Raw genomic sequence first — 12,026 nt, forward strand, 5'->3', positions numbered from 1 at the left:
TCTTGGCTGAATTCAGTAATGATGTTCAACAACCATGGTTAGTTGTAGGAGATTTAAATTTCCATCTGGATAAGAATTCTGATAAATGGGTTCAAACAAAAGTTAATGATGCAGGTTTGCTTGATATTAGGTTTGATGGAAGAGATTAAACTTGGAAAAGTAACTCTTATGGAACTGGAAGTAGAAAGGCTAGATTAGATATGGCACTTAGCAATAATGATTGGGGTCTTAATTTTCCTTCTGCTAAATTGCTTCATTTGAATTTCATTGCTTCTGATCACTGTCTTGTTTTGCTTATAACTGATCCTATTCCTAAGCATCTCTGGAGACCATTTAAGTTTTTTAGAACTTGGTTAGGTCATAATGGTTTCAAAGACCAACTTGATAATGTTTGGAATTTGGATTTTCAGGGTAGTCCTCAACTAAAACAAAAGCAACATAGTGCTAGGATAGCTTTGTCACAATGGAATAAGATGGAATTTGGTGATATCCAGAAAAATATTAAAAACCTTCAAGATAGTCTGGAAAATGTTCAAAATGAAGCCTTTTCTAACACTCAGCATAATTAAATTTTTTACTAATGAGATTGAAAAATGGTATAAAATACAATCTGAATTCTATAGAAAAAAATCTAGAGATAAAACTGGTATGGATCTGGATAATAATACTAGATTTTTCCATACTATGGTCAATAAAAGAAAGCATTCTAATACCATTAATGTGCTTAGTGATTCTGATGGTAATTGGTTGAGGGATAGAACTAATATTAGTAATCTTCTTACTAGTCATTTTTAGAAAAGTTGCTAGTACTTCCAATCCTGTTTTTACTAATAATGTTTTTGATGTGATTCCCAAAATTATTACTGAGTCTGATAATGTTATTCTGAATATTATTCCTACTGATTCTGAAATTGAGAGTGTTGTTAAGAGCATGCCTCCATGGAGCTCCCCTGGACCAGATGGGTTTCAAGCAGGTTTCTATCAATCTCAATGGCAACTTGTTGGTAACGATATTATTGAAGTTGTCAAAAAAAATTCAATGTGGTCACATGCCTAGGAGTCTTAATAAAACTTATATTTCACTTATTCCTAAGTGTAAATGTCCTAAATTGCCTTCTTATTTTAGACCTATAGGCTTGTGCAATGTTTCTTATAAGATCATATCTAAGATTTTGGCTAATAGAATCAAGCCTTATTTGAAAAAACTGATTTCTCCTTACCAAGCTGCTTTTGTCCCAGGTAGAGAAATTCATGACAATATCATTATTTCTCATGAAATGATCCATTCTATGAAACATAAGGAAGGATATTCTGGTACTATGGCTCTTAAACTTAATCTGTCAAAAGCTTTTGACAGATTTGAATGGAATTTTCTAAATGAGATTTTACTGAAATTTGGTTTCAGAACTGATTTTTGTAATCTTATCATGCAATGTGTTACTACTACAAATATTTGTGTTTTATTGAATGGTTCTACTTGCAATCAATTTGAGCCTACTAGGGGAATAAGTCAAGGAGATCCTTTATCTCCTTATATTTTTATCTTGGCCATGGAATATCTTTCTAGGTCTCTATTAATTTCTGAGACTAATAAAACTTTAACTGGTGTCAAAGTCTCTAGGAAAGCTCCAGCTATCTCTCATTTTCTTTTTGCAGATGACATTCTCATATTTGGTCAAGCTGATATGCAACATGTTAATGAAATTTTGAAGCTTTTGCAGAATTTTGGTACTTTATCTGGTCAAATGCTAAACTTTGATAAGTCTTGTGTTTATTTTAGCCATAATCTAAACCTTGAATACTGTGAATTTCTTGTTGGATCTCTTCAAATGTCTGTTGTTACTGATTCTGAGAAATATTTAGGTGCACCTTTATTACTAGGACACTCTAAGTTGAAATCTTTTGATCCTATTGTGCAATCTTTTGAGGCTAGACTTAAAAAATTATGTGAGTATCACCTTAAATCAATCTGGTAGGTTTACTTTGATAAAATCTGTTTTGAATTCTTTGCCAGCTTATCAAATGGCTTGCTTTAAAATTCCTACAACTTTGCTTAGTAAACTTGATTCTCTTCAGCTTAATTTTTGGTGGGGTCATAAGACAGGTAAAGGCATCAAATTTGTAGCTTGGGATAGTATTAATCAAGTAAAAGAGTTAGGAGGCTTAGAGATCTTGAAACTCTTAATATTGCTCTCATTTGCAAGTTAGTTTGGAAAATTGTCACATATGATGAGGAATTGTGGGTGGAAATTTTGAGTGCTAAATATTTTAAAGGTTGTAGCATTTTTCATTTAGAAAAGCTCAATGAAAACTGTTCCTGGATTTGGAGGGGCATTTATAAATGTATTGATATTATAAAAGATAGCAGTTTTTGGGCTATTGGGTGTGGTACTAGAACTAAAATTTGGCTTGATAGCTGGGTTATTGGACTTCATCATCCACATATTCCTGCTGATGGTCTAGTGAACACTGTTTCATATACTTTTGTTTCTGATCTTTTTATAGAGAATACTAGATTCTGGAATGTTCACTTAATCTATTATCTGTTTGACAAAGATTGTGCTGAAAAAATTATTAATATGTTTGTGCCTGCTACTGGTAAGGATAATCTTATTCGGTTGCCTGATAGAAAGGGTCAATTCAATGTTAAAAGTATCTACAATGTATTATCTACAATGTATTGAATAAAGGAACTAACATTACTGCAGGTTCCATTACAATCCCAACTCAGGTTTGGAAATCTCTCTGGAAAGTTCAACTCCCTCATGAAGTAAAACTTTTTGCTTGGAAATGCATTAGGAATATTATTCCTACTAGAGACAAGCTTTCTAGCTATAAGACTGGCATTGAAACTCATTGTAGCTTATGTAACCATGTAGTTGAATCTTGTGATCATCTCTTTTTAGATTTTCCTTATGCAAGATCTGTTTGGTTAGCAGTTAATATAAATGTGAGCACAGTTTTAACACAACATGGCTCCTTTAGGAACTGGGTTATCTCTTGGTTCTCAGTAGGTGCTCAACTAGTTTTTGGCTCTGGTATTACAAGGGATGAGATAAACAAAACTATTATGGTTACTTCATGGATGCTTTGGAAAGATAAATGCACTAAAAATTTTCAGAATAAGAATCCCAACAGGGATATTTCAGTTGCAGGATTAATAATCTCACTGTTTTGAATACTCATAGTTCAAACAGTCACAATGTTCACTCACAGGTTCAAAGATGGAGGCCCCCTGATCCTGGATTTTTAAAAATCAATTTAGATGCTTCATTTATGCATTTTAATTCTCAAGGGGTCATTGGACTAATTTTTAGAGATTTTGCAGGTACCTGCATTGGAGTCCAAGGGAAGTACTTTGATGGAGGAATGAAGAAAGGAATAGAAGCGGAGGAACTAGAGTGCAGAGCTATGCTAGCATCTGTTACTTTTGCAAGCAATGGAAACTATAATAAAGAAGTTTTTGAGAGTGATAGTGAGGTAGTAGTTAAGTCAATCAATGAGCAAACATCTTATGTTCATTGGATAAATAATCATTTTATCTTAGACATTAAATATCTGTTAGAAAAATTAGATGAGTGGAAATGTATCTCTGTTAAAAGAGATGCAAATGGTGTTGCCGATAAGCTAGCTAAGAAAGCTAGAACATCTAAGTCATCTTTTACATATCAATCTGTTCTTCCTCGTGATGTAAAAGAGTGGATTGATATGGACTACAATGTAAACTCTTAACTCTATTAATAAACTACTTTTTGCATAAAAAAAACATATAGAAGACCCACAAAATGGATCATTCATTGTCAACTCCATATTTTAGGAAAGAACTGGTTTTTGGGGACTACTCAAAAATGGTGGGGACTACTTTGTGATAGGAATATCTACCTTATACTTATAAGGATATCCTAAAGTCTATAAATGACTAACATACCCTTAACCTAATTCAATTTAAAACCAACCTAATAACCACCTATATATATATAACCACCTCCTCCCGTCACCACCACCGCCGACCACCACCTACCACCTCCATCGACCACCTCAAACCACCACGGCCGCCACCTCTATATATAGTTTAATTTAAATCATTAACAAAATCAAAATTAAAATTATAACAAACCCGTTATTTTTCATTCGTTTTTGGTTGGAAAAATAAGAAGTAATCGTCAAAATGAGTTGAAAATGGAAGTAGCCGAGAGAACTTCGGCTAGGAATTTTGGGAAAATTTTTGTCGAACTAGCCGAACCTGATGGAAACGAAGAACATGAAGGAAAGTTCGGCTATTTCGAAAAAAAAAGTTTATATGAGCAGGTTGCCAAACTTAGTTTTAATGGAGTTTTTTCTTTCAGAAAAAAGTTCGGTTAAGCCGCAGTTTTTTTTCCTAGCCGAAATTTTGGTTCGTTTACATCGCAAAAAAAAATTCATAGTCGAACTTTAAGTTTGGTTACGTCGCAGATTTTTTTCCTAACCGAACTAAAAGTTCGGTTACCTCGCAATTTGTTTTCCTAACTGAACTTTTCTTTGAAAGAAAAAACTCCATTAAAGATGAGTTCGGGTACCTGTGTCTTCAGAAGCATTAGCCGAACTACACTAGCAGAAGAGTTCGGCTACCTGTTCTTCAGATTTCGTAGCCGAACTCTACTGTCATAGCCGAAATTAGTTTATAAAATTTTCACTTTACGAAAGTTTATGCCAATTCAACCAAGATTTAGTAAAGTATACCCAAGTACCCAAAACCCTAATTTCCAAATCAACCATCTTTAAAAAAAAAAAAAAAAAACATTCTTCTCAAAAATTATTCTTTTAAAAACACCCAACTAATTAATCTAACCTAACTAATCACTAATTAATCATTGAACTAACTAATTTAATTACTAAGGGTAAGTTTGGTATTAAAAAAAATTAGATAAGGGGTGACTAAATATTACTTCTAATATCCACCCAAAAAAATGGAGAGTAGTCCCCCACCATTTTTTAGTAGTCCCCAAAAAACGGTTCTTAGGAAAATGCTATTACCAGGCCCAAAATATCAAATTTTCTTCAGATCTGGCCCGTAATTTTATATTATGTATTTTGATATTGACAAAACTAACCTTTCATATTTATACAAGAAAAATATCAGAAGATATTTTCATTTCTCTATTCTTTTTCTCTGTCTTCTCCATTCATTCTCTCTCGGCTCCGGCGAAATTATTCATCGATTATTTTTCAATTAAGCTCAGATTCATTCATCAACAGTGAAGATCGAGATGACTTCATCACCGGAAATCATCAGACTTGTTTCATGATCGAGGATATCTGTTTTGAATGAGTTTTTTGTTTGTGTTAAAGAAGATCGAGAAAATCATAAACAGTGAATGATCGAGATGACTTCATCACCGGAAATCATCAGACTTGTTTCATGATCGAGGATATCTGTTTTGAATGAGTTTTTTGTTTGTGTTAAAGAAGATCGAGAAAATCATCAACAGTGAAAGATCGAGAAGACTTCATCACTAGAAATGATGAACAGGTAAATTTATTCTCTTGCAATCATTTTTTAGGGTTTTCTTTCTTCTACATAGATTACATCTCAGAGCACCAACATTTTTTTTTGTTTCAGTTGATTTATAGATTACGACTAACAGCTTAATTAACCGACCGATTTGATCTAAGTCATTTAATCTGGATTTCTCAATTGATTCAAAGACATCTCATGTATTTGATTGAATTTTTCTTGTTTTCAATCGGTTTGATTTATTTTTCATCTGCTATTTTAGATCTGGAAAACCGATAATAAATTTGTTATTATAAGAAGAAGATGTGTTTGAAGCGATGACAAATCTGGATTCTACTCTCTGTATTTTCGAATTTTGATGTAGTTATTTAGAGCAGTCTTATCCTGATTTCGTTATTTTTGTCAAAACTGTAAAAGAGAGGAAGAAATGGGTTTGTGCAGTTTTTATTGGTGTGGATGTGTGCAAAAGATACAGAAATGGAGTTGGTGGTTCTGATGGTGCTCAGGTGGTCTTGTAGCTGATTGCAGAAGGCTGGTGCTGGTTGTTTACAGCTGCATTTACAGGGATTGCGAATTTTAGATGAATGTTTAGGCTTGAGTGAATGAATGGAAGAGTTGAGTTGCAACTACAGTCGAGGTGAAGCTAAATTAATTGTTGTATCTAGCTAATGGCTTGTGGTACGGGTGGTATGAAGCCAAGATTGGATGTATATGCTACAGCTGAAATGGCTTGACTGAATTACCTGAAGTAAATGTTTGTTGCAGCTGGAGTTGAATCTGAAATGGTTTGACTGAATTACCTGAAGTAGATGTGTTGATTGAATTATCTTCTGCAAAACTATTGTATTCAGTCACTTACTGTTTTGTGCCAACCAACTAGAGGTAAAGATAGATTTCCTGAGGAAAGCTCTCTTTTAAACTCCTTATGTTTACATCACTATTTATTTAAAACTTGCCATAGAATTTTAGGAAAAATCATGAACCTTATGTTGGTAGGAAACCCATATTTTGATGAAATTGTGTTGCAATCAACATGTGTATCTGTTACAAATCCAAAAAAAAAAAAACATGTTCTTTTCTAGTTACAGATGCATTATGATATGTAATTTCTGGTTACACTTGCATTTTGGATGTGTAATTGCTGATTACACATGCATTTATGTATGTGTTTCTGCTGATTACGCTTCCTTAGATGATTCTGCTCTGAAGCTCTACATTTCAAAAGGTAAATAGTATAAATATGCTTACTTTGCGTAAATATTCTGCAATTGATGTGCTTATTTCCTGTCTAGTGAAGGTCAGTGAACTACCCGAGTAAACAAAACAGGAAGAAGTCAAGTGGTGTTGTTCACCGAGAAAACAGTGGTGAGACCAACTGTTTGCATAGGTCATGTGCTGTTATAGACCTAGATCAATGGCTGTGTAAGCGGGGTATTCCGTAATAGGTTTTGAAGTTAAACAATGAGCTCACAATTAAGATTTGGAAGTTCAACGGATTATTAATGAGCTCACAGTCAAGGTACGTCCTTAATCTAAAGAGTTGAAATTGATGTGAGAATTCCAGTTTAATCTTTTAGCTTCTAGCTTATGTTCTCATTCACCTGTTGATATTTCTGATATTCCGCATCATAAAATTATCATGATTTAAAACTAGCAATAATCAGCTTTTCTTGTTTCAAAGAGAAAATTTCTTAGATATACATCCCTTTCCAAAATGTGTATGATTCCCTAATTTCGCGCCATGTTTCTTGTGGTTCCAGGTATATGAAACCCATGGACGTTTAGCTCTAGAATCTGGGGACTTGTCGGAGTTTAATCATGTTGGCTACTGATTTGTTGCAAGTTATCTGACATTTTTTGGATGTGTAACTATTAGTTACACATGCTAATTATATGTGTAAATTCTAGGTACACAAGCTAAATGGATGTCTAGCTACTAGTTACACATGCTAATTAAATGTGTAACTTATAGATACACATGCTCATACGATTGAGTTACTTGTTCATACACATGGTTTGGTTTACTTGTTGAAATAGACATATATGAGTTCAAGTTAACTATACTCATATGATCGAGTTATGTCAACTGGAACAATATTTGATTGCAGAAACCCTGAAGAGATCCAGTAACAAAATATGAGATCCTGAAATTTGAATTTTGGACGTAATTCATTTTTCCATGGATGAAATCAGTTGGTTACGTAACTTGTACAAATTATGGCATGATTTTTTTATAACATTTACTAGTTGCCATATTTAAACATTGATCGCAAAGGTGTTTGTTATTCTTTCTTGTGAGTATGTGGGTTTTTGTGAGTAGGTGGGTCTTACATGTTTGTTTGTTGATTGAACTCTTGTGATCTGTATTTTGCTTCTCATCCATTAATTAGGTGTTCTTTGTTCTATTTTGAATTTGATGCCTTCATACTTACGAGTATGAAAGCTAATTGGATATGTAGCTACTAGTTACACATGCCAATTAGATGTGTAACTGTGAATTACACATGCTAATTGAATGTGTAACTTTTAGTTACATATGCTAATTATATGTGTAAAATATTGAGTGAACCCGAAATGATATGTAGTTCAGTTTATTAGTTGCATATAGGCGTGAACTAGTTGTAACCTGGTTGTTGAAAGTTTGTCAAGATGTTATGTATTGAATTATTCGAGATAATCGGAGTAATATCTACATGATATGTGTTGGATTGTGAGAACTGAAAATAGATTGCTTATAATGACATTAACCAAAATTAGATTGTTTATGATTTTGATTGAATTTGTTAATGGAAGATATGCTGATTTTTTGCATTTTTTTACTTGTCCCAACTGATGTGTGAGGATCTAAAAGATGGGGATGTGAAGCCCCTACCTCTCAATAGCTTAATTCCTTAGAATATAACCTTGAACTTGAGTATGGATATGCTGGTGTGCCTTCCAAAATTATAAGTAATGTTGGTACTAGTACTGTAGGTTTAGTTCCATGGTTGGGGAAATTTGTAATCTGCATTACTAGTTGGGTTGACAGTGTTCTGCTATGTTTTGCTTTGTTGTAGTCATTGTATGTGTTTGTCTATCTCAATTAATTCTACCTTTCCACGTTACTCCTCTGCAATCTTGTAATCTTTTATCACCAGTGAAGGCACATGTGATCTCTTGCAAGAGCCACACCCTCTAGTACCAATCCATTTCAGTTGATATTGCTAACTATTGTTAAGGGCTCATTAGGTTTTTTGAGGACGGAAATAAGAAGTCAAAGATGATGTATCTTACACATTCATTCCCAGGTATTGTTGATTCAATAATTTTTAATTTTATTTTTGTTTCCTGATATATGTTGTTTATCGTCAAACCTGTTTACGAACTGTTGCCTCCTCCTGCTGGGTATTTGACTATATTTTTTTCCTTTAATTTGCAGATTTCCTTGACTGTACCAAATGGAATAATTGGAAGATCTTTGGTGCTTCGCAAAGATTTATATTTTAGGATATAGTGGCTTATTTCGAGGATTTCGTTTTACATATCTAGTGTTTTGACTCGTTTATTTTGTATAACAAGCAATTAGTAATTATTGTAAAGGAATGTTAAAATAATACATGTATTTTCTATATGTGTAGTTTTGATGTATAACTAATGAGTACACATCCATATGCATGTTTAACTTTTTACTACACGTGTCATATTGATGCGTAACTTATAGATACACATGCTATATGGATGTGTAACTTCTGCTTACACATGTTTAACTGAGTACACATCTATATACAAGTGTAATTTTGCATTACACATGTCATATGAATGTGTAACTTCTGGATACACGTTCCATATGCATGTGTATCTTCTGTGTACACGTCCATATGTTGGAGGTGGTGGGTGGCGGTGGTTGGAGGTGGCTGGCGATGGTGGTCATAAGTGGCTGGCGGTGGTGGTCGGAGGTGGATGGAACATCATCATACTATATTTTAATAATTTTGGGCCTAAATTTAAATTTTATTTAATTATGGGCTTGACAATATGCACAAGGGTATCAACGTCTTTTAACATTTCGGGTCCTAGGTTTAAATTTCTTTTAATTAAGGGCCTGATATTATGGATAACCAATGGGTCGGTCCTCAGCCTAATTTTCCCGAAAAATCCCAGCTTCCTTACAAAGAAATAGACCCGGTTACCCGAAGGGATCCTAATAATTTCGTGACCTCTATCATTCATGGAATTCAGTTCTAACGGGGAAGCAAACATAATTATACCCTAGTAGTCATTTTGGGACATTTCTAATTTGCTTTATATGAGGTGACTTCTTCATAGGAGTTGAATTGTCATTTTATTTCCCTAACCTGCTTAAGTTCAAAGGGAGGGCCTTACTTAAAAGTTAAAAAACTCTATGTCTTTAATGCTGGACAGTCACATGGATGATTCAATTAAAGAATTTTCAGGACTTAAGTTTCAATAATTTACCCGGCATCCATCAGTTACCAGAATTAGCTTCATGAACCAAAATCAATATTGTGATCTAGAATTGAGTTTCAAAAATTTACTCCTCTACTTATCTTCCTAGAGATATTTCTTACTTGAGCGTCGGAGTGTCTTTGCAGATAGTTATCATTGTTTCCATTAATATTTCTAAAGAATTGGATCAACATGTAGAATTCGATCAATTTACACAAATATTCGTAGGTAACCCCTCACAGGCACATTTATAACATGTTGGTGAAGTAATATTTACCCTAGTATAGATTGATTAAATATAGGAATCTTATGTTTGGAGTCTCTCAAAACATAACATATTTAGGAGGGACTTTTTCCATGCTCATTTTCCTTACAAAAAAAAAATCTAAAATCTCTAAAAAGTATAAATCAATAACTTTGAAGTATAATTCCAATGACAAGATTGTTTGAATGACTTCTAAAAAGATCTCAGTCCACTAAAATAGAGTTTTAGGGTGTTTAGAGCGTCCACAATCATTAGACGACCAACTACCAATATTAAATCCTAATTATCTTTTTTTTTTGTATTTTCAGACATGAATCCAAAGGGTAAATTTAACCAGGCGCACATTATACTTGCACTTGGTGTGGGGCGCACATTATACTTATGCCTGATGGTTAGTGTAAATATAGTCAAGTGCACATTATACTTGTGTTTGGCGTGGGTTGCACTTAATATCTCTGATCTACCACCGGACGATTGCTTCAATATGTACCTGGTATGAGAAATCAATTATATGCGTGCCTACTCTAAAATGCACACAAAATCTGCACTCGATATCATATTTATATTTGACCAAGGTTTCGGGCCACTTTCAGTCTCAAACCCTAAAAAACCCGACCAAATTTGGGTATACTCCTCGCAACTATGATTACGTTTTGGATTAAATTTGGATATTTGTTGATGAATGTGGATGCTCTTAAAAGACTTGAAAAAAATCCATGTTGACTAACAAGGAGGTTTTGGTGATTCTTTTTAAATCATTATTGACTAACAAAATATTTGGAGACTCTCTCAAATTCTCTGGACTTTTTAGTTCGCTAACCACTTGTTAGCTTAGTTTTCTATCATGTTAAGTATCACTTAATTAGCTGTAAATTTATCTTTACGCGGAGAGTTGATAATCAAAAATGAATAATTATAAGATTGAGAATTGCTCTTTTAAACTAAGTTCTTGGAAAACCATCATATGTTAGGAATTTAGTTTTCTAATTTTTAATTATTGTACGTTGGTTTTCGGAAAAGGTCAAGACGAAGAAACAAGAGACTAAAATGCTTTGATACCAGAGCCAATCCTATGTGTATCAGGACCATGTGCAAACTTAATCACATGGCCTTTTATGGTCAATTTTTTCCCTGACAATTTCGTAATAACAATAAGAAAAATGAGACTACGACCATCCCTATATATAGGCAAAACAATTTCTTATTTATAAAAAGATAGCATAAACATAACAAATTCTTTATATTTATAAGAAATCATTTTTATACATGTTGTCTAATTCAACACAAAAAAATGCATAAAAAAAAGATTGTCGATTGACTTTTCTGGTATTTACTATTTTTCACATCCCGGTAATTCGAGTTCTTCTATATTTTTACCTCAAAGACATATAAAGTTGCTAGCAAATAAAATAAAATAAATAAATAAACCTAAGAGTTAAGAATGTTGATACCGAAATTGAGTATAACATACATAAATACCATTCAAAAGATCATCAGGAAAAAAAAATGTGGTCTTGAATTTGCTGCTGCAAAATCACTAGTTAATTAATGAAACAATATCAACGTCATCAAGAAGACTATGCTCAGTCGATTTCATATCCAACCCGTCGAGTCTTGCTTGGGCCATGGTAGTACGTAAAAGTGTTTTAAGTATGTTAATCTTTGAGAAGTTTCTTTTTGTAGATGCCACTGTAACAAGAAGTGTTAATAAAACTTTTGCATAGATATAATTGGAAAGCTATCTTGTCGTTTTAAGAAATTGAATATACCAAATGATGTGGTTATTTCCCTTGTTAATACTTCAGAGAAAACTTTCAACTA

The 12,026-nt window shown here is 33.3% G+C and overlaps 1 protein-coding gene across 1 annotated transcript; it reads left to right on the forward strand.

Annotated features, from left to right (window-relative positions):
• The first annotated feature begins 648 nt into the window (after positions 1 to 648).
• LOC113280350 lies at positions 649 to 3,732 on the forward strand. The gene is made up of 7 exons (XM_026528989.1): positions 649 to 739; positions 786 to 974; positions 1,135 to 1,947; positions 2,015 to 2,203; positions 2,296 to 2,677; positions 2,800 to 3,073; positions 3,217 to 3,732. The coding sequence occupies exons 1-7, from the start codon at positions 649 to 651 to the stop codon at positions 3,730 to 3,732; spliced, it is 2,454 nt and encodes an 817-aa protein (XP_026384774.1).
• Positions 3,733 to 12,026: the final 8,294 nt, after the last annotated feature.

The sequence above is a fragment of the Papaver somniferum genome, chromosome 5 (assembly GCF_003573695.1).
Source record: "Papaver somniferum cultivar HN1 chromosome 5, ASM357369v1, whole genome shotgun sequence".
NCBI lineage: Eukaryota > Viridiplantae > Streptophyta > Magnoliopsida > Ranunculales > Papaveraceae > Papaver > Papaver somniferum.

What these genes read in the sequence shown, in the direction of transcription:
- LOC113280350 (XM_026528989.1), top strand. Translation starts at nt 649, where the DNA reads ATGGATCTGGATAATAATACTAGATTTTTCCATACTATGGTCAATAAA. An exon ending in ACCAGATGGGTTTCAAGCAG is followed by an intron (nt 975 to 1,134) that starts GTTTCTATCAAT and finishes TTAGACCTATAG; the next exon opens with GCTTGTGCAATGTTTCTTAT. An exon ending in AGATAAACAAAACTATTATG is followed by an intron (nt 3,074 to 3,216) that starts GTTACTTCATGG and finishes GTTCACTCACAG; the next exon opens with GTTCAAAGATGGAGGCCCCC.